Genomic DNA, 25,583 nt, shown 5'->3' with positions numbered 1-25,583 from the left:
TATTGGATTTTGTTGGGAATTTTTATGTTCTCTGCATTTTGATTTTAATGTGAAGTTGGGAGCTGTTAACTTTATTATGCCATAAACAAACCCTCTTTTATCTCTTATGGAGACATAGAATGCTGTTGTGATCTGGAAAATTCCCTCATTGTGATGCTCTTGGTGACAAGGGATCTAGGTTTTATAGGTTGATTTATATTATTTTCCAGAAAATAGTTTTTGTGTTTTGTGTTGTCCTGTTTCTTTTTATTATTAAGACAAGTATTTTTCTTAGTTCTATTTTTTGTTTTTGTTGTTTTCCTAATACTTGGTATGCTGTTGCTTTACTTAAGTTTGTTGAATTTTTTTGTTCTAATCCGAGAGTCCTTTTGTTTTAAAATCTATATCAATTTATGTTTATCATAACTGATGTTTTCGATCTTACATAATTGAATTTCTGACTTTGTTTTGGTAATAAGTATTTTATTAAATAAAGGCAATAGCATTCTGAACTCCCTAAATGGTGTTATTAACTATTAGGAGTGTTTGTGTACACAGACACATATATATGTATATATACATGTATGTGTGTGTGTGTATACACATACATATGTTGGCGTGTGTGTATATATATACATATTTGTTTATATATGCGTGTGTGTGTGTATACATATACACACATACATATATTATGTATGTACATATATATACGTATAATTTTTTTCCTCCAGCGCTTGAGACAGCCTTCTCCTGTAGTTCCTGCTCTTCAGAACAAAATTGCAAGCAGACTTCAAAGACCTCCTTCAGTTGACAGCATCATAAGTTCCTTTATTCAGGTACATATTTTTTCTTTTGATTTGTTCATCTTAGCTAAGTTATTTCCGATGAGGGGAATTGAATGAGATTTTTTTTTTTTATTCATCATATTTAGCTATGTTATAGTTTTTCAGTTCTGAAATATAGACAATGTTTGCATTTATTTGTTGCATCAGCTGTAACTGATAATGCTTGGTGCCATAAAGTTTAAATTCTTTTGACAGAGTATAATTTAGCAAATGGTTTTTGTCCAACCCTCTCAAGGCCTTTTCTTTGGTAACATATTATCTGGCTAGCTATAGTTATGCTAATGAAGTCCCTTAAACTTTCGACTGAGCTGTGATTAAAAGAGAGCTAGGAGAATGTTCCAGAAGAGTTGATCCTTGAGTTGACTCTTGAAGAATGAGTAGGAAGTTGGCATAATGAGGAGGAATCAAAATCATGGAAGTATAAACCATATGGCACACATGGAGAAGAATACACCTTGGTTTGGTTTGGTCTGGCCTCAGAAGGCCTGACCAGGGCGTCAACAGAGGTAGACGTCAAGACATAAGTAGGATGTTGTATGGAGTTTGACTTTATTCCCATAAATGAGTGGATACCAAATGGACTAATTACCAGAATAGACAAAGCAAATGTTAGAACATTGTCCTGAATCCCACCCTCTGAGATTCTGATTTAGTAGGTGTGTGGTAGATAATGAATGGGTATGCTTTGTAATACTTTAAGTAGGAGAATGACGTGTCATAAGTCGGAGAATGGCAATATTTGTTTTATATAATGTTCTCTCAGGCATGGTGTGGAGATGTATTTTGGAGGTCGGATAAGACCATAAACATGGGGAGAAGTTACAGTGGTTTTGCAGAAGTCCACTTGTGAGACTTTCAGGAATCAAAGCCAGTGACACTAAGAACTGAGAATGGGTGAAAATTTTAAGACATACTTAAGAGACACAAGTAATGGCATTTACAGACTATGTTTGTGGGGTAGGTGTCAGTGACAACTTTCAAGTTTCTTGTTAGATTTATATAGAGTGGGTGGTTGAAGATACAGTTTGTGGCTAAGGAAGGAGCTCTCGACTGGTTTTATAGATTTGGAAGCCACTAACATTTTTCCTTGTCATATTAGTACAATTGTCTCAGATGAATTTGGGGGGAGTAAAAAGGGCTGAGATTGGAATACCAGGGAATTAAAAATACAAGAAGCAGAGAAAGGAAATAAAGATAGAGAATGTGACAGAGAATAGCAATATCAATTGCTACTGGCCAAGTAAAATAAGGGTGTAAAATGCCCATTGAATGTATTATTTGGGGATCACCTGGTGACTTTGGTAAAAGCTGTGTTAGTGGAGTGATAGGATAGAAGCAAAGGTAGTAGCTGTGTGGTGAGAAGTGAATGGGCATGAGGAAGTAGACACTGTGTTGCATCTGTTCTTGAAAGGATGGCTGTGGAGGGAAGTAGAGAAGGGATAGTAGATAATGATGAAGGAGAAGGTAAGAATCTTTTTTTTTTTTAAGGAATTTTTTTTTTTAAGATTTTATTTATTTGAAAGAGAGAAAAGAGAGAGAGAGAGAGAACACAAGAAGTAGAGGGTCAGAGCAGACTCCCTGTGGAGCAGGGAGCCCGATGTGGAGCTTGATCCCAGGACTCCAGGATCATGACCTGAGCCAAAGGCAGTCATTTAACCAACTGAGCCACCCAGGCACCCAAGAAGGAAGAGACTTTTAAGCATAAGCTGAGAAAATAGAGTGATTGGAGGAGGTTGGAGTCACTTACTAGATACAGAGAACAGGTGACAGGATTGTATTTGGATGGAGCAAGGACACTTCCATTGTGATGGGAAGGAAAAACATGTTAGGTAAGTGTACAGGTTGGATAGGAGGAAATCTGGTTCCTTTTACATACAGTTCCTTCAAAAAATTATTCTTTTCAAGCTTCTGAATAGGGAAGACATACTGAGTGTATCTTTGTTATGATTGTTAAACAGGAAAGTTCCATATCCAGGGCACAGTCTCCTCCGGTACCTGCCAGGAGAAACCAGCTCCGTGCAGAAGGTAGAGTTAACTATTAAGTCTGTAACCTGTAATATTTCTCTTTTAAGCTTTTTATTGAAATAATTATAGACTCACAGAATGCTGCAGAAGAGCATAGTGAAGTCCTGTGTACCTTTCCTGCAGCTTTCCTCAGTGGTACTATCTTATATAGAACAATAACCAGGAACTTGACTTGGTTGGTATGCTTCACAGACCTCCATCGGGTCTCACAGTTTTAACACAAAGTAATTGGTGTGTGTTTGTGTTTGTGTGTGGTTCTGTGCATTTGTATTATGTATAATTTGTATAACTACTACACAATCAAGGTATAGAACTGTGGTATCAGGGGTGCCTGGTGGCTCAGTGATTAAGTGTCTGCCTTTGACTCAGATCATGATCCTGGGGTCCTGGGATTGAGCCCCACGTCAGGCTCCCTGCCTCTCCCCCCTTCTTATATTCTCTCTCTCTCTTTCTCTAATAAAATCTTAAAAAAAAAAAAAAAATGAACAAGAAGAACTGCGGCATCACCGCAAAGGAACTCTCTTATGTTGTGGTGCTTCTTTATAGTTGCTCTCTCCCCAGCCCAAGAATATTTCTAAAGTTTGGCAGTTCCTGTATTTTCAGAAATGTGTGTATCTTATGGGTATTCATAAATATGATCTGTATTTATAAAACATTAAAAATAACTTTCATAAAATTTTGTCTCTAAGCATTTTAGTTTTGTGTAAGCCTGGTTATGTTTTAATGTTTAATCTTCTGTGCTTATGCCTGTTTTAATTTTTACTTATTAATGTGAATTTGCAGAGGAGAAAAAAAATGTAATTATGGAGTTATCAGAAATGAGAAAACAGCTTCGTAGTGAAGAACGGCGTCTACAAGGGCGGTTGCTACACATTGACAGTGATGATGAAATTCATATAAGGCAAGTTTCAACTTGAGTTTTTTGTTTGTTCTTGTGTTTTGTTGTTCTTGTCTTCAGGAAAAGGAATTACAGATAAATCAGAACCTATCCAGTAATTCTACAGTTTTGGACCAGTATTATTTCTTTATTGTAAAATCGCATATATTAGAATGGATAAGTAGCATGCTTGAGAAAAGTTTTTAACAGATTGTTGGTGAAATTATAATACTGAAATAGCCTTTTCCATGAAAAGAAATATAGCTAAATAATTATATCCTAGTGGAGGGACTCAGTGCAACTAATCCAAAACAGTATATGATTTATTAAGTCTATTTTTGTTTGTAATATGTGATAGGTTTTCTTTTTCTTTCTTTCTTTTCTTTTTTGGCAAAGTGGCTTTTTCTTTAACCAATATGCTTTTACTTTTTTTTTAATGTAAATTCAATTAATTATCATATAATGTATTATTAGGTTCAGAAGTAGAGGTCAGTATTTCATCAGTCTTATGTAATACCCATGCTCATTACATCACTTGCCCTCCTTAATGTCCATCACCTGTTTACCCTAACCCCCAACCCCTCTCCCCTCCAGCAATGCCCAGTTTGTTTCATATGATTAAGAGTTTCTTATGGTTTCTGTCTCTGATTTTTTTCTTATTTTATTTTTTCCCCTCCTCCCCTAAGATCTTCTGTTTTGTTTTTTAAATTCCACATATAAGTGAGATCATATGCCAGTTGTCTTTCTCTGATTGATTTATTTCACTTAGCTTAGATTTATTTCACTCCAGTTCTATCCTTGTCATTACAAATGGCAATTTCATGGCTGAGTAGTATTCCATTGTATGTATTATATCACATCTTCTTTATCCATTCATCTGTAAGTGGTCATCTGGGCTCTTTCCATAGTTTGGCTATTATAGACATTGCTGCTATGAACATTGGGGTGCAGGTGCCTGTTTGGATCACTACATTTGTATCTTTGGGGTGATTCTCTAGTAGTGTAATTGCTGGGTCGTAGGATAGCTCTATTTTTAACTTCTTGAGGAAGCTCCATACTGTTTTCCAGAGTGGCTGCACCAGTTTGTATTCCCACCAACAGTGTAAGAGGGTTCCCCTTTCTCCCACATCCTCAGCAACATCTGTCTTTTCCTGACTTGCTAATTTTAGCCATTCTGACTGATGTGAGGTGGTATCTCATTGTGTTTTGGATTTGGATTTCCCTGATGCCAAGTGATATGGAGCATTTTTTCATGTATCTGTTGGCCATTTGTATGTCTTCTTTGGAAAAATGGCTGTTCATGTCTTCTGCCCATTTCTTGATTAGATTATTTGTTCTTTGGGTGTTGGGTCTGATAAGTTCTTTATAGATTTTGTGATGCAAGCCCTTTATCTGATAAGGCATTTGGAAATATCTTCTCCCATTCTGTTGGTTGTCCTTTGGTTTTGTCAGCTGTTTCCTTTGCTGTGCAAAAGCTTTTGATCTTGATGAAGTCCCAGTAGTTAATTTTTCCCTTTGTTTCTCTTGCCTTTGGGAAAGTGTCTAGCAAGAAGTTGCTGTGGCTGAGGTTACAGAAGTGGCTGCCTGTGTTTAGGATTTTGAAGGATTCCTGTATCACATTCAGGTCTTTCATCCATTTTGATTCTATTTTTGTGTATGGTGTAAGGATATATGGTCCACTTTCAGTCTTTTGCATGTGGTTGTCCAATTTTCCCAGCACCAATTGTTGAAGAGACTGTCTTTTTTCCATTGGATATTCTTTCCTGCTTTATTCAAAATTAGCTGACCATAGTGTCAAAATTAGCTGACCATAGTGTTGAGGGTCCATTTGTAGGTTCTCTGTTCTGTTCCATTGATCTGTGTGTCTGTGTTGTGCCAGTACCGTACTTTCTTGATGGTTAGAACTTTGTAATAGAGCTTGAGGTCCAGGATTGTGATGCCACCAGCTTTGGTTTTCTTTTTCAATATTCCTTTGGCTATTTGGTGTCTTTTCTGGTTCCACACAAATTTGAGGATTATTGTTCCTGCTCTGTGAAAATAGTTGATTGTATATTGGTAGGGATTGCATTGAATGTGTAGATTGCTTGAGGTAGCATAGACATTTTAATAATATTTGTTCTCCCAGTCCATGAGTATAGAACGCTTTTCCCATTTCTTTATGTCTGCCTCAGTTTCTTTCATGAGTGTTCTGTAGTTTCTGTAGTATAGATCCTTTGCCTCTTGGGTTAGACTTATTCCTAGGTATCTTAGGGATTTTGGTGCAATTGTAAATGGAATCGACTCCTTCATTTCTTTTTCTTTTGTCTCATTGTTTGTGTATAGAGATGCAGTTGATTTCTGTGTATTGATATTATAGCCTGCCACTTTGCTGAATTCTTGTATGAGTTCTAGCAATTTTGGGATGGAATCTTTTGGGTTTTTCACATAGAGTATCTTCTTTACCAATTTGGATGCCTTTTATTTCTTTTTGTTGTCTGATTGGTGAGGCTAGGACTTCTAGTACTGTGTTAAACAACAGTAGTCTCATTAGACATCCCTGCCATGTTCCTGACCTTAGAGGAAAAGCTCTCAGTTTTTCCCCACTGAGAATGATATTCACTGTGAGCTTTTCATATATGACTTTTATGATGTTGAGATATGTTCCCTATATCCCTACACTGTGAAGAGTTTAATCAAGGAAGGATGCTGTACTTTGTCAAATGCTTTTTCTGCATCTATCAAGAGGATCATATGGTTCTTGTCCTTTCTTTTATTAATGTAGTGTATCAATCACATTGATTGATTTGCAGAGGTTGAAACACCCTTGCAGCCCAGGAATAAATCCCACTTGTTCGTGGTGTATAATCCGTTTAATATACTGTTGGAGTCTATTGGCTATGGTCTTTCAATTTTACCTTTGGATCCTACTGGCTAGTATCTTGGTGAGCATTTTGGCGTCCATGTTCATCATATTGGTCTGTGATTCTCCTTTTTGGTGGGGTCATTGTTTGCTTTTGGGATCAAGGTAATGCAGGCTTCATAGAAAGGGTTTGGAAGTTTTCCTTCCATTTCTATTTTTTGAAATAGCTTCAGAAGAACAGGTATTAATTCTTATTTAAATATTTGATAGAATTTTCCTGGGAGGTCGTCTGGCCCTGGGCTCTTGTTTCTTGGGAGATTTTTGATTACTGCTTCAATTTCCTTGCTGGTTTTGGGTCTGTTCAGGTTTTCTATTTCTTCCTGGTTCAGTTTTGATAGTTTATAGGTCTCTAGGAATGCTTCCATTTCTTCCAGATTGCCTCATTTGTTAGGATATAGTTGCTCATAATATGTTCTTAAAACTATTTCTATGGTGTTGGTCATGATCTCTCTCCTTTCATTCATGATTTTATTAATTTGATTCCTTTCTCATTTCTTTTTGATAAGTCTGGCCAGGGGTTTATCAACCTTATTAATTCTTTCAAAGAACCAGCTCCTAGTTTCATTGATTTGTTCTACTGTTCTTTTGGTTTCTATTTCATTGATTTCTGCTCTGATCTTTTATTAAATTTCTCTTCTCCAGCTGGGGTTAGGCTGTATTTGCTGTCCTTTACCAGCTCCTTAGGTATAAGGTCAGGTTGAGTATTTGAAACCTTTCTTATTTCTTGAGAAAGGCTCATATTGCTGTATCCTTCCCTCTTAGGACCCCCTTTGCTGCAGCCCAAAGGTTTTGAGCAGCTGTGTTTTCATTTTCATTTGTTTCCATGAATTTTTAAAATTCTTCTTTAATTTCCTGATTGACCCATTCATTCTTTAGTATGATGCTCTTTAGCCTCCATGTATTTGAGTTCTTTCCAACTTTCCTCTTGTGGTTGAGTTCTAGTTTCAAAACATTGTGGTCTGAAAATATGCAGGGGAGGGTGCCTGGGTGGCTCAGTGGGTTAAGCCTCAGCCTTTGGCTAAGGTCATGATCTCAGGGTCCTGGGATCGAACCCTGCATCGGGCTCTCTGCTCTGCAGGGAGCCTGCTTTCCCCCTCTCTCTCTTCCTTCAGCTCTGCCTACTTGTGATCCCTCTCTCTCTGTCAAATAAATAAATAAAATCTCTAAAAAAAAAAAAAAAAGAATGAAAATATGCAGGGAATGATCCCCATCTTTTGGTACCAGTTGAGACCTGATTTGAGACCCAGGATGTGATCTCTTCAGGAGAATATTCCATGTGCACTGGAGAAGAATGTGTATTCTGTTGCTTTAGGTGGAATGCTCTGAATATATCTGTGAAGTCCATCCGGTCCAACGTGTCATTCAGAGCCCTTGTTTCCATGTTGATCTTCTGCTTCGATGATCTGTCCAATTCAGTTCCTGGGGTGTTAAAGTCCCCTACTATTATTGATGTGTTTCTTTGATTTAGTTATTAATTGGCTTGTATTTTTGGCTGCTCCCATGTTAGGGGCATAAATATTTACAACTATTAGATCTTCTTGTTGGATAGACACTTTAATTATGATATAGTATCCTTCCTCATCCCGTATTACAGTCTTTGGTTTAAAATCTAATTTGTCTGATACAAGAATTGTTAACCCAGCTTTCTTTTGATGTCCATTAACATGATTAATGGTTTTCCACCCCCTCACTTTCAATCTGGAGGTGTCTTTCAGTCCAAAATGAGTCTCTTGCAGACAGTGTATGGATGGGTCTTACTTTTTTATTCAATCTGATACCCTGTGTCTTTTGGGGGCATTTGGCCCATTTACATTCAGAGTAACTATTGAAAGATATGAACTTAGTGCCATTATATTACCTGTAAAGTCACTGTTTCTGTATATATTGTCTCTATTCCTTTCTGGTCTATGTTACTTTTGGGCTCTTTCTTTCTTTTTAATATTTCTTCCAGGGCTGGTTTAGTGATCACAAATTCTTTTAGTTTCCGTTTGTCCTGGAAGCATTTTTATCCTTTCTTCAATTTTGAATGAGAGCCTTGCTGGATAAAGTATTTTGGGCTGCATATTTTTCACATTTAGCACCCAGAATATATCATGCCAGTCCTTTCTGGCCTGCCAGGTCTCTGTGGATAGGTCTCCTGCCAGTCTAATGTTTCTATCCTCATAGGGACCTCTTGTACCAAGCTGCTTTCAGGAATTTCTCCCTGTGTCTGAGATTAGCAAGTTTCACTATTATATGTCAAGGTATTGACCTATTTTACCTGATTTTGAGAGGTTTTTCTCTGTGCATCCTGGACTTGAATGCCTGTTTCCTTTCCCAGATTAGGGAAGTTTTCTGCTATAATTTGCTCCAGTATACCTTCTGCCCTTCTCCCTTTCCTCTACTGGGATCCCAATTCTAACATTGTTTTGGTTTATGGTATACTTATCTCTCGAATTCTCCCCTTTACAGCCAGTTGTTGTTTATCTCTTTTTTTCTCAGCTTCTTTATTCTCCATCATTTTATCTTCTGTATCACTAATTCACTCTTTTGCCTCATTTATTGTAACAGAACCTCCATTTTTAAAAAAAGATTTTATTTATTTATTTAACAGAGAGAGATCACTAGTTGGCAGAGAGCCGGGCAGAGAGAGAGGGGGAAGCAGACTTCCTGCAGAGCAGAGAGCCCGATGTGGGGCTCAATCCCAGGACCCTGGGATCATGACCTGAGCCAGAGGCAGAGGCTTAACCCACTGAGCCACCCAGGCACCCTAGAGCCTCCATTTTTATTGCATTTCATTAATAGCCTTTTTTTACCTAGTTCTTTTTTTTTTCTAGTATAGGCTTCTTTAATGTCTTCTATGCTTTTTACAAGCCTAGCTAGTGTTTTTATAATCATTATTCTGAATTCTAGTTCTGACCTTTTATTCATGTCCATACTAATTAGTTCTCTGGCCTTCATTACTGCCTCTTGTTCTCTTTTTTGAGGTGAGTTTTTTTGTCTTGTCATTCTGTCCAGAGAAGAATAGATGAACAAGAGAACAAAATACCAAAGTGGCAACAATGACCCCAGATAATTATACACTAAAAAATCAGAGGAGACGTGAAACCAGAAAAAATAAAAATTAAAAAAAAGGGAGTGAGAGAATATAATCAGGTGAACAGAAGAGAGCAATACACTGGATCCTGTGTGTATTTTTGTCTTTTTGTTAGAAAACTAGATTCCAAAATTGTAAGGAAAGAAAAACTTAAACATGTTTAAAAATAAAATTAAATACAATAAAGTTTAGAATGTTACTGTAAAAAAATGAGAATTAAAAGACAAATAAAGGGAATATCGACAAACAGGTGAACAGAACAGAGCAATACACTACATCCTGAGTGTATTTTGGTCTGTTTGTTAGAAGAAACTGCATCCTAAAATTGTAAAGAAAGAAATACTTTTATATATGTATAAAAATAAAATTAAATACAATGAAAGGCTAGAATGTAAGTGTAAACATGAAAATTAAAAATTTTTAAAAAGAGTTGATAAAAAATAAGAAATTGGTTGAAAAAAGAGCAGAAAAATTAAAATTGAAAGCCGAAGGATTGTGGCAAAAGACCATAAATTCTATAGACTCTTTTCCCTTAGTGCTGGAGTTTTGCAGTTCTGTGTAATGGCTGAACTTGGTCTTGGCTGGATGTTCTTGCTGATCTTCTGGGACAGGGTCTGTTCTGCTGATTCTCAAGTGTCTTTGCCCCAATCAGAACTGCATTGCCTTTGCCAGGGGGCCATGCTAAGTACAGTGGTCCAGTTTGCTCTGTGTGGTTTTGTTCCCTGAAAACTTTCTGCTCTACTTTAGAGGATGAGATTGAAAATGGCAGCCTCCCAATCTCTGGCCCCATAGTCAAAGGTCGGGGCCCACTCCTCAGTGCACCCTCACGGATGAGTGGTCAATTACATGTATCTCCCTGGTCTCCATATGTACTTCTATCCTCACTCAGCTTGGACCAAGTGTTTCTTAGGCATGCAACTCAACTGGAGTCTCCAAACCCTGAGCCTCCTATGGCGCACACTTGCGCCACTGCTCCCCTTGGGGAGAAAGTGGGGTTAGTTCTGCCACTTGGTGGACCCCTGCTTGGAGTGCAGTTGCCAAACTGTTTGGTAGTTCGTGATTTATGGCAACACTGAGAGCCACACCTGGGTTTTCTGATTGCAGCCCTCTTCCCCATTCCAAACCCTAGGAGCTCTGCCACCCTTGGCATCCCTGGTCTTTTTGTGACCCTGAGGATCCCAAGACCATACTGTCTCACCTAGGTTTCTGCTCTCTTCCAGCAGCTGAGTGTGTCTTTCAGGCAGGGCCATCCCTTACTGATTTTGTGCTCGGCTGCTGTATCAGTTTCTGATGTTGGCTTAGGGAGGCTCCCTCCCTCCCCCTGGGGTTTACCTCCTATATATATAGCTTTGGATTCATTTCTCCACACCTCCTACTTTGCAGAAAGTGGTTGCTTTTCTATTTGTAGAGTTGCAGCTATTCTTTCCTTAAATCTCTGGATGAGTTCGCAGGTGTTCAGAATGATTTTATAGCTACTGGTTGAATTCCTATAGCCAGACAAAATTAAGGTCACCTGTTTCTCTCCTATCTTGGACTGTCTTCACCAATATTCTCTTAGATTCACATTCTTGAATTTTATGTAGATTAAGTTGCCTTCATAAAACATTTATCCATACCTGTTGAATCTCTTCACTGCAAAATATGGGATATTTAATGTATATTTATTTAACCTAATATAAAACATTTATATTGAGTGTTTTATCTGTCCTTCCTTACTGCCAATAATATATTTATGGTGATGATGATGATGGTGGTGGTGGTGGTGATGGTGACAGAGATGTTGGGATGGGGGAGGAAGAAAGTAGTAGTACTTTTTTGAAGGAGTACCAGAAATACAAGCCCTAATCATGAAATGTTTGATAGGATTAGACTTAGTAAAGAATGAGTTTGGGGTGGCACACCGTTTTTCCAGGTTTATCTGAGAATGGACTCTTTGTCTCATCACAGAAATCAGTGAGTGAAAATAATTGATTAATTTCAGTCCTTATGTACACAAGGCAAATTGGTGCAGAAGTTGCTTTGTAAGCTACTCTAAGTGGTAGAGAAGTCCACACTGAGAAAGAGATAGTTGAAATAAGACTAGAAAATTATGAAAACATTCTCTTTACTTTCCCTTTTTTAGTCTTCTACAAAATCAAGCACAGAAATTTAGTCTTTGAGGGGGAAAATGATATAGGAACAAAAAACTTCAGAGTTGGAATAATCATAGACAATTACATTTTAAAACTATGTTTTACATTTTCCATCAACAATCTATTTTATAAAATACTTATTTTCTAGAAAATAACTTCTAAATTATTAAACATTTCTGATCATTTTTGCCAAAAGGACTCATAAATTTTTTAAAGTACTGTTCTTCAAACTGCAGATTGCAGTCTTTTGCTAGATTTTAAAATCAATAAAGTGGATAACTACCACACTTATTTTTTAAAAGGGTTTTTTTTTTAAATAAATGATTTATTTTGGCATCATTTTAAAGAAGAGTTGTAAACATAGTACAACTTTTCCATATGACCCTCACTTAGTTTTCCCAATTGTTAACATCTTGTGTTACTGGAGTCTGTCACTACTATTGGAACATTACTACTAAATTCCAGACTTTCTGGATTTCTCCTGTTTTTCTATTAATGTTCTCTTTCTGTTCCAGAATCTAATCAATATAGGTACCACATTGCATTTAGTTGTCATATCTCCTAGTCTCCCCTGGTCTGGGACGGTTTCTTAGTCTTTTCTTTGTTTTCATGATTGTGACAGTCTGGAGGAGTATTGGCCAGGTAGAATCCTATAAGAATATCCCCCAGTCTGTGTTTATCTAAAATTTACTCATGATTAGACTGGTGTTAAAGGTCTTTGGACAGAAGAGCACAAGGTAGATGGTCCTCTCATCACATCCTATAACAAAGGTATATGGCATCTACATGACATTCCTGGGGATGGGAACCTTCATCATTTGGTTAAAGTAGAATTTGCCAGGTTTCTCTGCACAGTTATTATTCTTAGGACAAGAATCAACAAATTTGGCACACAGCTTAGGAGGTAGAATTAAGCTCCATCTCCTATAGATGGGGTTAGTTATCTATATATATTATTTAAAGTTCTTTTGTAAGAAATATTTGTCCTTTCTTGGGGAGCTTGGGTAGTTGAGTTGATTGAGCATCAGATTTGATTTCTGCTCCAGTCATGGTCTTGGAGTCATGTAATTGAGCCCCATGCTGGGCTCTGAGCTCAGTGGGGAGTCTCCTTCTCTCTCTTTCTCCTTTTGCTCTTCCCCCTGCTCGTGCTCTTGCACTCTCCCTCTCTTTCTCTCTCTAGAATAAATAAATCTTTAAAAAAAATTGTCCCTCTCTTCCCTTTTTTATTTATTCAATCATTTATAACACTTTTGTGTATATTTATTTTGTACTTTAGGGTATAATCCATTCTCCGTTCTTTCTGAGCACTTCCTTTTTGGTATTATAAGACACACTCCAGGATCCTCTTGTATCTCCCCTACCCCAGCCCTGAAATCAGCCATTTCTCCAGGAAGCCATGTTTCCTCATGGAGAATGGTATTTAGAAACCAAGCTCTGGATGTTGGGTATGCTTGCTGGGTGTCTTTGCTTCTGGATCCCACTAGTGGACAGAACTAGATAATTTAATATATGTATGTGTACTAAGTCAAACATATCTGTCATTGTTCCTGGTCTATCATTTTGTATATTTATTAAATTTATAGTGATGTTTAAGACTGTAATCCAGTATGTGATAGGAGTTTAATGTAGCAGCTTAACCTCCAAGCTTGGTTGGCTAAGTAAACATAGTGAGAAAATTTCAAAAATACAGAATGGCTAGATAATGAAATGTTAACACACGCTGGTAGTTTTCAATGGATAATTCTATTTTATTTATCAGCTATTTCTAAGTAATTGAGAGGTCAGTGTAGTTTTTTAAATTTACTTTGTGATGTTATGAATGACTTCACTATTGCAGCATTACATATTTAAACATGCATGTTTAACTTATTGACACTTATTTTCTTTGTTTCATTCATAAATTGAACACTGTACTCTCTTTTGACAAACTAATATAAGAGAAGCCAGGCAGCTTTTCAGTTTTCTCATTTGCAAGTGGTAACAATAATATTTACCCCATGAGATTTTAGTGAAGAATAAATAGATGTACGTATTTGAAAGTACCTTGTAAATTCTACATGCTAATTTAAGTTAGAGAATATATGTTAGATTGCCATCATTTAGCAAGAACTGGTTAAATACATTTACTTTGGTTTAATTTTCAATATGTATCACAATCACAATCACATTTGAGTTGATTCTTTATTCCAGTTTTATAAATTGTTTCACAAAAAGAATCTCTTATTCATTAATTAAGCTCACATTTTTGAGCTCTTACTTTGTGCTAGACGCAAAACAAATATTAGGCAGCCCACATCCAAGGAAGATCTAATAATCTAATTCCTAATTTAGCAGCCTATTTATCTTTTAGCCTTAATGGAAACTAGGCAGGAGTCCAGTTTAATGGCCTCCTAGAAGCCTTTTTAAAATTTGTTTTGCATTGTAATGAATCTGTGTTGCATTTCCTGTCACCCTAGGTGGCTTACTATTTAGAGGTCTTTGTCAGCCTTGGCAGGGTACTTTTGTGACCCATGTGACTCCTTACCCTCACCAGGAAAGGAAACTCCAGCAGAGCAGTGGTATTGCCTTTTGGGATCCAAGCTGTTCCCTTCTAAGTGCTTAATGTAGATTTAGTGAACAAAGAAATGAAGGCAGGAGTTGGGCCAAGCTCTGACAATTATAGCTTAAATCCTCATTTTCAGAAATAGAGGAGGTCTATCAAGTGCTGCAGGAAGCACGGGTAGGTCTTTCTTTTCAGGGCTAGAGACACTGTCCCCCATCCCTTTCCTCTTCTTGGTCACTCCCCCAGAGCCCTAACAGGAAACTCACTAAGCTCCCTGACCATTATGTTAACTTCCTAGGTACCACAGAAGTAGACTATTAAATGAACTAATTAGAGAATTGAATTCGCTGAAAGTCCTTGTAAAATTAGTGTTGGAGACAGTGGTTAGTACCCTTTATATTGGGAAGTGTATTAATACCATATTTCTCTGTATAATTTTTATTTTAGGCTGAGGGAAAGGTAACATTTATTGATTACCTAACATATGTCATGTACAATGCTGGGTACTTTACAGTGTATAACTTCACTTAATTAGAAGGAATAGACATCATCTGCATCATACAGATGATGAAGTCAAGGTCAAACTGCCAGAAAACAGCAAAGCTGGTCTTTGAATCTTGGTTTTGCTGACTTCAAAGACGGTGGTCTTTCTACTATGTGAACATTCTGAGGTAAAGCTAACTCATTTACTCTCCTAATAAGGGTCTTTGCATCAGAATATCTTGAAAGAGTACACTGACCTAGGGCCTTTACATCAGAATATCTTGAGAGAGTACACTGACCTTTACTATATTTTTTAGTATAGGAGATTGAAATTATAGATATTAAAGTTTTATAATATTGTGTGATGTAAGATGCCAAATTTCTTGTAGAGGGAGTTAAATGTAAGCTCTGATTCTCTTCACATTAAAACACATTTACCTAAATTTGTCTTCTGTCTATAGGAAAAGAGAAAGGAATCCCATGGATATATTTGACATGGCTAGGCATCGGCTACAAGCTCCTGTCAGAAGACAGTCGCCTAAGGGCTTAGATGTTACTACTTTTCAGAATATTCATGACTTCAATGAGCTGAAAGATAGAGGTGAGTAGAATGCTGCTCTTTTAGATACAGCCTGTGTTCTAACCATATTCAAGTACTTACTTGTATCCTTTTTCTAAAGTAAAGTTTCATTTAGGATACCTATTTTAAATAATGATGAATAAAATTTCTATATATTTTAGTTCTTCACTTTACCAATCTAGTAGGTGAAACTTTAGTTTGTCTAACTCTTCTTTTGCAGAGCATACAGCTTTTAATGATATATATATATTTTTTAAAGATTTTATTTATTTATTTGAGAGAGAGACAGAGAGAGCGTGAGTGAGGAGAAGGTCAGAGGGAGAAGCAGACTCCCCATGGAGTTTCGAGCCCGATGTGGGACTCGATCCCGGGACTCCGGGATCATGACCTGAGCCGAAGGCAGTCGTCCAACCAACTGAGCCACCCAGGCGTCCCAGCATACAGCTTTTAAAGCCTCTCCGGAGTTGATTAGATCAGGTAGACTAATGAGAAGAGTAGCACTTGTCGTTAATGGAACGGGGACAAGGCAAGCTGAGCTTAGGAAAGAGTCTGAGAAGGAACAGTCAGAGTGACTGGAGAATGTGGTATCCCGAAATCTAAGGGAAGAGAATATGTCAAGGAGAAGGGATCATGTAAGAGGAATAGTGCAAAGCGTCGGTTGGATCAGAGGTCACTGGTGATCTCGGTTAGATCTTTTTCAGTGGAATTAGGGCATCAGAAGCCCATTAACATGGGAATGAGGATTGACTAGGAGGCAGAGTGTTGGAGGTAGTAAGTGTAAGACAGCCCCTGGAGGAGGTAGGCTTGGCTGGGAAGGGGAGGAACTTAGGGTCCAGAGCTGGGGGAACAGGGTAGAATGCTAATGTAAAGGGCTGTGACAGGGTAAGAGGTGTGTGTAGGGTATGGGAGAGAGAAGGAATGAGGAGAGCAGGGTCCCTGAGTAACTCGGGCAGGAGCAAATGGAGAATATTTGAAGGAAGAGAGTTGAGAAGATTTGATGTAGCACTTAGAAGGAGCAGAGAAAGCTTAGTAGAGAAATAGGATTACCAGGAGACACAGGGGCCTGGGAGACTGAAAATGTATAGAGGAACCAAAATGTGTGTTATATGTGATTTTTCTTTTGGACCATGTAATAGAGCAGGTGTTGGAGTCAAAGTGGCAAATTGTTGGATATGTGGTCATATATGATCTATACCAGATGAACCAGAACTGAACTTTTCTTCTTTTTGCTTTTTAAATTAGTATCTATTACAGAAAGTTTTGAAAACACAGAAATCTAGAGAGGAAAATCACCTTGCTCAAACCACCTAAATATAAGCACCATTCATATTTCTAGTCTTCTTTCTGAGCCTATTTAAAAGAAAAACAAGATAAAACTGTTACTTAATTTTCTCTTTTGTTTTTCATTTAGATTTACAAGTGTCATCAGTTACATTTACTGTTGTCTTTTAATGCTATGATTTATTGATAATTTACTATATGCCAGGCAGTGTATTAAGCCAGTAGGTCTCAGAGTTTGGTCAGGGGACCTGTGCAGTCAGGCGGTTTTCATTATAAGCCAAGACTTTGTCTTTTTCATGCTTATTCTCACATGTGATATGGTAATTGTGATAACTTTTGATTATAAAGCTTTTTACATATTTAGGATCATTTCTTCAAATTATATTCCAACAGTATAATTTGTAGATCAAAGGGAATAATAGTTTCAAGGCTTTTTAGATGTATGAACTATATTTTTGTTCTCGGATTTAAAAGTTAAGTTTTATCATTTTCATTCTGCTCACCTCATATTCTTGAACTTGTGGCATAGATGAATTCTTAGATTGTCATTTCCTCCACTAATGACCTCTCTCCTAAAGTTCCAGCCAGTCTGCATTTATCTTGCTTTTTGCATATTTACAAGGGTGAAAATATTAATTGGCTTGATTACATTATGTTTTCATAATGTTTCATATATGTTAGGGACTGGCTGTGATTAGTGTCTAATGGCTCCCTGAGTTGTAGCCGTGTGACTGACTGCTTGGCTATATGTGTACATAGTTGCCCAGCTGTGTGCTCTGGGGGAAATCTTGGGGAGTGGGAAAGTACGGATGGAGAATGCATAATAAGCTACTGCTTGTTCTGGGGTGGGGTAGGGGGGCTTCCTTTTAATGTTGCTAAGTTTGTGAAAGGGCATTTACTTATAGAATATTAATTTTGTGTTCTTGAGTTTTATGATAATTTTAATACCTTTTGACTTTGGTGATACTTTATTATTCCTCGATTTTGAAATTAGGTTCCTCATATGTTTACTGAAGTTTTATAAAATCTCCTTTGGAAACAAAGATCGAACTTAGCTATATATTTTTTGTACTAGATTCAGAAACACGGGTTGACCTGAAGTTCATGTACCCAGATCCTCCGAGAGATCACCACACCTTAGAGATCCAGCAGCAAGCCCTGCTAAGAGAGCAGCAGAAGAAACTGAATAGAATGAAGATGCAGGAAGGTGCTGAAGGTAAGAAATTGTCATTCCTATCTCAAAGAGTAGCGGTGGGTTGTTTGTTGTTGTTGTTGTTGTGTGTGGCTTTTTTTCTCTCTGGTGTGGATTGCAGTGCCAGGCAGCTTCCCACTGGTAGCTCCATGCTCACTTGGCCCTTTTGGCAGATAGTCCCAGAAAAGGACAGGTCCCCGAGAGGGCTCGGATGGGTGTGGCTGAGGCACGTTATGAGTGAGAGGGGTCCAGGGAGGATGGAGTACCTCAGCTAGGCCACGTGACATCTGTAGCAGGAAGTAGGAACCAAGGGAAGGAGTGCTGGGCAAACACTCCAGTGCCCTGTGGGGCATTTCTTTGCCATGTGTGTCTGACAGGTTTTGGTAGGGCATAAAATCTGTTCAGCGACACTGGGCTGTGAATGTGTGTTTGTATAATCAGCCAATCAACAGATGCTTCCTGAGTGCCTGTGGTGAGCACAGGTACTGACACATATCCAGGGGATGTGGTGATGAATGAAATAAGCTATTGCTGTCAAGGAGCTTATACTTTGTTGGAGGAGTTAGAGGCTAAATAAGCCTAAGCGTGCTGAGTGCTGTAAAGGAGAAATCTAGGGTCCCATGGGAGTATGGAACTGGGGTAGGGGAGCACCTGACAGCAGAGTGGGGGTAGCTGCTTCACAGAGCAGAGCATCTTATGGGCCCCGTTGGCCTAGAGTCCTGCAGGCCATTGAGGGTGGCCATGGAAAATAAGCCCTAAAACACAACAATCCAGTAATAAGAATAAGACATTCTCATTCTCAGGCCTCAGGATCTGAGGAAACTTTTTTGACCATGAGACATAATCACAGGAATAAGTTGTGCACCATTTTGGGCCCAGGTCAAGAATTTAATAAAGATTGATATAGGGAAAGTCTTTCGTCCATCTAGTACAGAACTTTTCACGATGGTCTCATCACCCTCTGACAGCATAGTAACCCACATTCTATGGCATGTCATCAGAGAAGAGAAACTAGTACATTTTTAACCTTTACAAGCATTTTGGTGGAATATTTCCTTAGGAGACCCTGCTGATCTGATGTGGTGCGGTCTTGGCATATTCGGCTGGTTAACTGAAAAGTAGTCCCCAGGTGGATAGATGCAGGTGCATTTGGGCACGGAGGGTATCCATCTTCCACAGCAGCCACCGACCAACTTCCAGTAAACACTATGATGACTGAGTTCATAAGAATGTGGTTTAAATATGGTAAAACAATCACATACATGGTATAAAATATTCTAAGAAGGAGTATAGGCTATCATTCATTGGTACCCTATTTATTCCCAAAGGCAGTCTCTAAAGGACAAAGTGCACTATTGGATGCACATAGGAAAACTGGTCAAATCAAAGAGGGGGCTTTGGTTGGGGCACCTGTGTGGCTCAGTGGGTTAACCCTCTGCCTTTTGGTTCAGGTCACGATCTCAGGTCCTGGGATCGAGCCCCACATCGGGCTCCCTGCTCAGCAGGGAGCCTGCTTTCCCCACTTTCTCTCTGCCTGCCTCTCTGCCTACTTGTGATCTCTGTCTGTCAAATAAATCAATAAAATCTTAAAAAAAGTGGGGGAGGCTTTTGGGATACCTCCTCCAGAATCTCTGTGTAACTAGGTGCCTGGAGCTGAAAAATTCCATGTGAGGGACCCGTGTTTAAGTCCACTCAGCAACTTTCTACCCAGATTGCGGAAATATGAGTGAAGCTTGAAGAATCCTGCATTATTTTCTTTTTCTCCAGACTTCAGTTTTATGTTCACAATGATTTTTACTTTTGTCTATTCAACTAGAATGGATGCTGAACTAGTTATAAATATATTTGTATATATAATTATAAATTAATAAGTAATAGCTTAACATTCTAAAATGTGATAGTTGAAAAAGAATTTACAGTAGAGAGCTGGTCACAAAGGATAATATTGTAAAAGTTTTTATTTTTAAATGTTTTTTCTCCATTAACTACAGCTGACTTGGATGCCATCCCAAGTGCTAAAGTACGGGACCGCAGAATGGTAAGAAACCAGTTACGATTTTCCAAGCTAGTTTTTGGGGGATAAGAAATTTTTAGGAATATGGTAAGTGAGTAAGCCAATTTTGAATATTGAGTTAAGAAAGAATTTAACTCTTGTCTCATCCCTGTAGTGTGGGTATTTAGAGATATATTAGTGGAATATGTAGAGAGAAAGCATATTGTTATACGAAGTATACTGTGGTTATAAGACTTCAGAGCTAGGCTGTTCAAGTTGGTCTGTTTTTAGCCGTGTGACTTCAGGCAAGGTATTTAATCTAACTTAGTTTTAAACATGGTAAGTTTTGAGATGCCTGTTAGACAGTTGGAACTGGCAAGTAGCAGACAGGTAAGGGAGTTCAGGGGAAAAGACTGAGGTTGGAAATAAATTGAATCTTCATACACACGAGTAACAGTAACAATATTATTGCATTTTCAGATTATAAAGGTAAGGCTCAGCTCAGCTGTTTTAGTAGCCCAGGGTTACCAGTTGGTAGCTGTTGGTGCTTCATTTGAAGTGATAATGATGTTGCTAATAGCTACCAGTTAGAGAGTGACCACCCTATCTGTGCTAGGTACTTGGCATTTATTTCTCTCAAGTACACAAGATATGCATTCTTTGTGTGACGTAAGAAACGGCGGGCCCGTGATCACGCAGTGGTAAGCTGCACAGCCCAGGCTTGAAACCAGGGTGGTCTTGAGAGCTCCTCCTTGTCCCCATACATCCCTATTCCTGAAATCTCTGCAGGTTGGTAGGTTTCTCTGTATGTGGCAGCCATATTTCTCAATGAAAAGATACTGAAATTTTGGTTAAAATCCCGGATTAGTAACACCATATTTTGCTGAGTAGTAACTCAGTAGAAACAGCTTATCATGGCTGTTACCAAGAAGCTAATAAATTTTGGGGTCCTCATCTCCCTAGAAACTGGATTGTATAGTAAACCCAAATGAAAAGTGGGGCAGGTTGTCATGGAGAAGATAGAGCTTACCTGGACTTGGATCACTTTTCAGATACATGAAGGACTCTGATGAGCAAGAGAGGCTGGGTGGTATGCAGTGCTAGGAACACCTGGTTCAGACCATTTGGTAAATATTAGAAGCTGTTCATGCCAAAAAGCAAAAGTAGAATCAGTAGGTGTTAAATTAAAAAGGAAAGTTAAATGCAATATATGGAAGAATTCAGTGATAATGCTGTGAATTCTGATAATGCTGTGTATTAGTGGAATATATTTAGGAATTAATGGATAGCTCTTCAGTGGAGTGTTCTAGCACATCCTAGAAATCTGCTGGGGAAGTGGTGGTGTGTGACTTTAGGCTCCTTCCAACATATAAGGAGATAGTATTCTCTGTGTGTAAATCTGTTAATCTCTTATTTGAGAGCTCATTATAAACACAATCCTAGTGGTATTCCCCCCCTACTCTTATGTTCCCTCTGTATCTGTGCTATACCTTTGTGACAGCTGCTGTCACATAGGGCTGTCATTGTCTGAGGGCATAGCCCTCTCTCTCCCCCATGAGATTACGATCCACTCCACAGCAGAAACTCTTGCTCATCTTTGTTCTGGCATGGAGGAAATAATAGGAAGTACACTGTACAAATGTACTAAAAGAATGAATAAATCTTGGCTATGGTTTAAAGACTTAATTTTCATTTATTTATTTTTTAAGATATTACTTATTTGTCAGATCGAGAGAGAGAGAGAACAAGTTGGTGGAGGTGGCAGGCAGAGGGAGATGCAGACTCCCTGCTGAGCAAGGAGCCCCATGTGGGACGCAGTCACAGGACCCTGGGATCATGACCTGAGCCAAAGGCAGATACTTAATCAACTAAGCCACCCAGACATCCCAGTTTAAAGACTTCTAATGTTTAATTGGGTTCATTGCTTCATACTGTTTTCATCGCAGTATTGTGACCCTTAATAAAACGGGTCTTTCTTTATTGGGTACTGGAATGTGGCGTAGGAGGCAAGCAGCCGGTCCTACCTTTCTCCATTCATTTTTGCTACTTTTGGGGACAGTGTGGAGACTTGTGCCTCTCGGTACAAATTTGTTGTTTTTCCATACAGGACTAATAAAAATCATTAATATATGATGTTTCTTTTAGCCTAGAGAGGACTCTGATGATTTCTTGAAAACTTCATTATTGGAATCTGATAGTGCTTTTATTGGTGAGTATATTTCTTTTACCAATCTAGTTATTTAAATATTAAGCATTTATATTTCTTTTAAGTATATTTCTCCATACTTAACAAAATGAGCACTTCACTCTTTGTTTTGCAAGGTGGCAAAAAGGGAATATTCTATTTTATTAACTTAATAATCATCAAATATGACTTACTCTGATTCTGAAAACTTTGTAACTAAAGTGAACTTTAGAAGTCATAGGAAAGGTTCACACAAAAACTTGTACATGAATTTTCATGACAGCTTTACTATAATAGCCAAAACTGGAATCAGTCCAGATATCCTTCAATAGATGAACAGTTAAAGTATAGTACATCCATTCAATGGAATATTACTAAGAGATCAGTGGGTCAGGATCAAGGATATTTTATCAGTATCCGTATCCTGGGTGTGAGACTGTTGCCTTCTTTTGCAAAACATTACCACTGGAGGGACCTGGCCAAGGTATGCAAAGGACCTCTTTGATTTCTTAAAACTGCATGTGAATCTTTCAATTTTAAAAGGTCATAAGGATATTCTTAGTTTTAAGGAAAAATAAATCTCACAGTACATTTACGTATCTTCTTAAGTACTGTAATACACATGTAATTATGTACTCTGATCATAAGCATTTCTGCTGTCTTAGGGCCATCAGGGAATTAAATATCCTACATACTAGTTCTATTTCATGAGATGAAAATTCCAAACTAGCCTATACTTTTTCTTTTAGTGAGTGTTTCTTTTCCAGGGTGTCATATTGTGGAGAGTGAGTACAGATAGAGAAACTGGGAGGAAGGAAATAGGATAGGGAGGTTGTCTATGGACGCATCAGGGTAATGTGACCTGTTCCTGCCAAAAATGAAGACAGTTTGGGGCACTCAAGATGGTGTCTTGGACTATTTCATTATACTAGACCAAAGATATAGCAATCTCTCTTCTTGATATCCCATGGTCATGATTGTTACCACTGTTCTAGTGAATGTGGGTAAGGCTTTTGTGTGTGTGTGATAACCTAGATGAGAAAGTTCTGAGGATCTAAATATGTAGGATGTTGACTACAGTTAACAGTACTGTACTGTAAACATGAAAGTTGCTATGAGAGTGGAGTTTTAATATCCTCACCATAACAAGAACAACACCAAAATGGTAATTCTGTGAAGGAGGAAAAGGATGTGTTAACTAGCCTTCCTGTAAAAAACATTTTGCAATATGTAATTGACCCTTGAACAACATGGGTTTGAACTGTGTGGATCCAATTATATGTGGATTTTTTCCCCGTAAATACAGTACTGGGGAAAGTGTATTTTCTCAGTAACAATTTCTCTTCTTTTATTGGAAGAATATATATAAATTATATGTAACATATAAAGTATGTGTTAATTGTGTTATCAGTAAGGCTTCCAGTCAACAGTAAATTCTTTGAGGAGTCCAAAAGTATATGTGGCTTTTCAAACATGCAGGGCCCCTGCATTGTTCAAGGGTCAGCTACATATGTAATATCAGATCATCACATTGTACACCTTAGACTTACACAGTGTTCTATGTTTGTAGTAAATTAAGCTGGAAAAAACACAAATTGACTATAGAAAAGAAATTCTATCAATAATAAGTTTCTAAAACAGAAAGCACCAGGTCCAGATAGCTTCACTGGTGGATTCTCCCAAACGTTAAGGGAAGAATTCTGTCAATTCTCTACAACCTCTTCCAGAAAACAGAAGCAGAGGGACACAATCTGAGTGTCCGCATTACCCTAATACCAAAACTAGACGGAGAAGAGCGCAAGAAAACTACATACCAGTACTTCTCATGAACATAGATGCAAAAATTCTCAGGAAAATATTAGCAAACTGAATTCAACAATGTGTGAAACTTGTTTACATTCAGTTAATATAATTAATCAAAATGTAATCATCCTATTAACAGGCAAAAGAAGAAAAATCACATGATCAATATCAGTAGATGCAGAAAGGCACTGAACAAAATCCAACACCCATTCATGATAACTCAGCAAACTAGGGCTATAAGGGAGCATCCTCAACTTGATAGAGAACATCTACAGAAACCGTACAGCCAACATCATATTTAATGATGAGGAGATAGTAACTTTCCTGTAAAGGCCAGGAAAAGGCAATGAGGTCTCTTCTCACTGCTCCTCAACATCATTGTGGAAGTCCTAGCTGATGTGCCAAGTCAAGAAAAGGAGGAATACAGATTGGGAGGGAGAAATAATACTGTCTCTGTGCACAGATGGTATGATTGTAGGAAATCTGATGAATAAAAGAAATCCTGGTACTAATAAGTAGTTACAGCACGGTTGTAAGATACCAGGTTAAAACACAGAAGTCAGTTGCTTTCCTAGATGTACCAGCAATGAACAAGTGGTCTCAGAAATTTAAAACACAGTTTCACTCACATTAGCATCCCCTAAAAAAGAAATGTGTAGATACAGATCTCGTACTGATTTTATTATGAAAAAAACTATAAAACACTTATGAAATATAACAGGTGATTTCATGTTAATGGATTGGGAAATGCAATATGGTTTAAGATACCAGTTCTTCCCAACTTGACCTATAAATTCAATACGATCCCAGTCAAACTGATTCTCGAGTTTATATGGAGAGGCAAAAGATCCAGAATAGCCAGCTCAGTATGTAAAGAGGACAAAGATGAAGACTGACGCTTTAACTTTATAAGTTAACAGTAATCAAGTGGTGTGGTATTGGCAAAAGAATATACAAATAGATCAGTTGAACAGAATAGAGTCTAGAAATAGAGCCAAACAAGTACATTCCATTGTGTTTTGACAAAAGAGCAAAGGCAGTGCAGTGGACAAAAGATGGTCTTTTCAACAAATGGTGCTAGAACAACTGGACATCTGCATGCAAGAAAAGGAATCTAGACACAGATCTTACGCCCTTCACCAGAAACAACTCAAAGTGGACCATAAATCCAAATGTAAAATGCAAAATTATATAACTCCTAGACGATAACAGAGGACAAACTTAGAACAACTTAGGGATGATGATGACATTTTAAATACAATACCAGAAGTGTAATCCATGAGAGAGATTGGATAAACCAGACTTCTTTGAAAACTTTTTCTTTAAAAACTTTAAAAACAGTGGCAAGAGAATGAGAAGACAAGCCAGAGACTAGGAGAAAATACTTGGCTAAAGACCCATCTGATAAAGGAATGTTAGCCAATATATACAAGGAACTCTTAAAACTCAACAATAAGGAACAATTCAATTAAAAGATGGGCAAAAGATGCAAACATATTTCACTAAGACCTACAGATGGCAAATAAGCATATGAAAATATGTCTTTAGGGAAATGTAAATTCATAACGAGATACCACTGTTAGAATGGCCAAGATCACAGGAACTCTCACTCAATGCTGGTGGGAATGTAAAATGGTACAGCCATTTGGGGAGACAGTTTGGAAGTTTCTTAAGAAACCAAAACATACTCT

General features: G+C 37.9%; 1 protein-coding gene across 15 annotated transcripts in view; it reads left to right on the top strand.

The window, feature by feature from the left end:
• The window catches only part of CSPP1 (centrosome and spindle pole associated protein 1), a 281,804-nt gene that overhangs the window by 247,287 nt on the left and 8,934 nt on the right, over positions 1-25,583 (top strand). For all 15 annotated transcript variants that reach the window (XM_047725298.1, XM_047725303.1, XM_047725299.1 and 12 more), the window contains 7 exons: positions 711-815; positions 2,783-2,849; positions 3,633-3,750; positions 15,320-15,459; positions 17,795-17,935; positions 19,903-19,949; positions 22,050-22,113. In XM_047725298.1, coding sequence (XP_047581254.1) covers positions 711-815; positions 2,783-2,849; positions 3,633-3,750; positions 15,320-15,459; positions 17,795-17,935; positions 19,903-19,949; positions 22,050-22,113 — 682 coding nt within the window. The remainder of the gene's footprint in view (positions 1-710; positions 816-2,782; positions 2,850-3,632; positions 3,751-15,319; positions 15,460-17,794; positions 17,936-19,902; positions 19,950-22,049; positions 22,114-25,583) is intronic.

Source organism: Lutra lutra, chromosome 4, assembly GCF_902655055.1.
Source record: "Lutra lutra chromosome 4, mLutLut1.2, whole genome shotgun sequence".
Lineage (NCBI taxonomy): Eukaryota > Metazoa > Chordata > Mammalia > Carnivora > Mustelidae > Lutra > Lutra lutra.
This window is presented reverse-complemented; position numbering and strand designations above follow the sequence as displayed.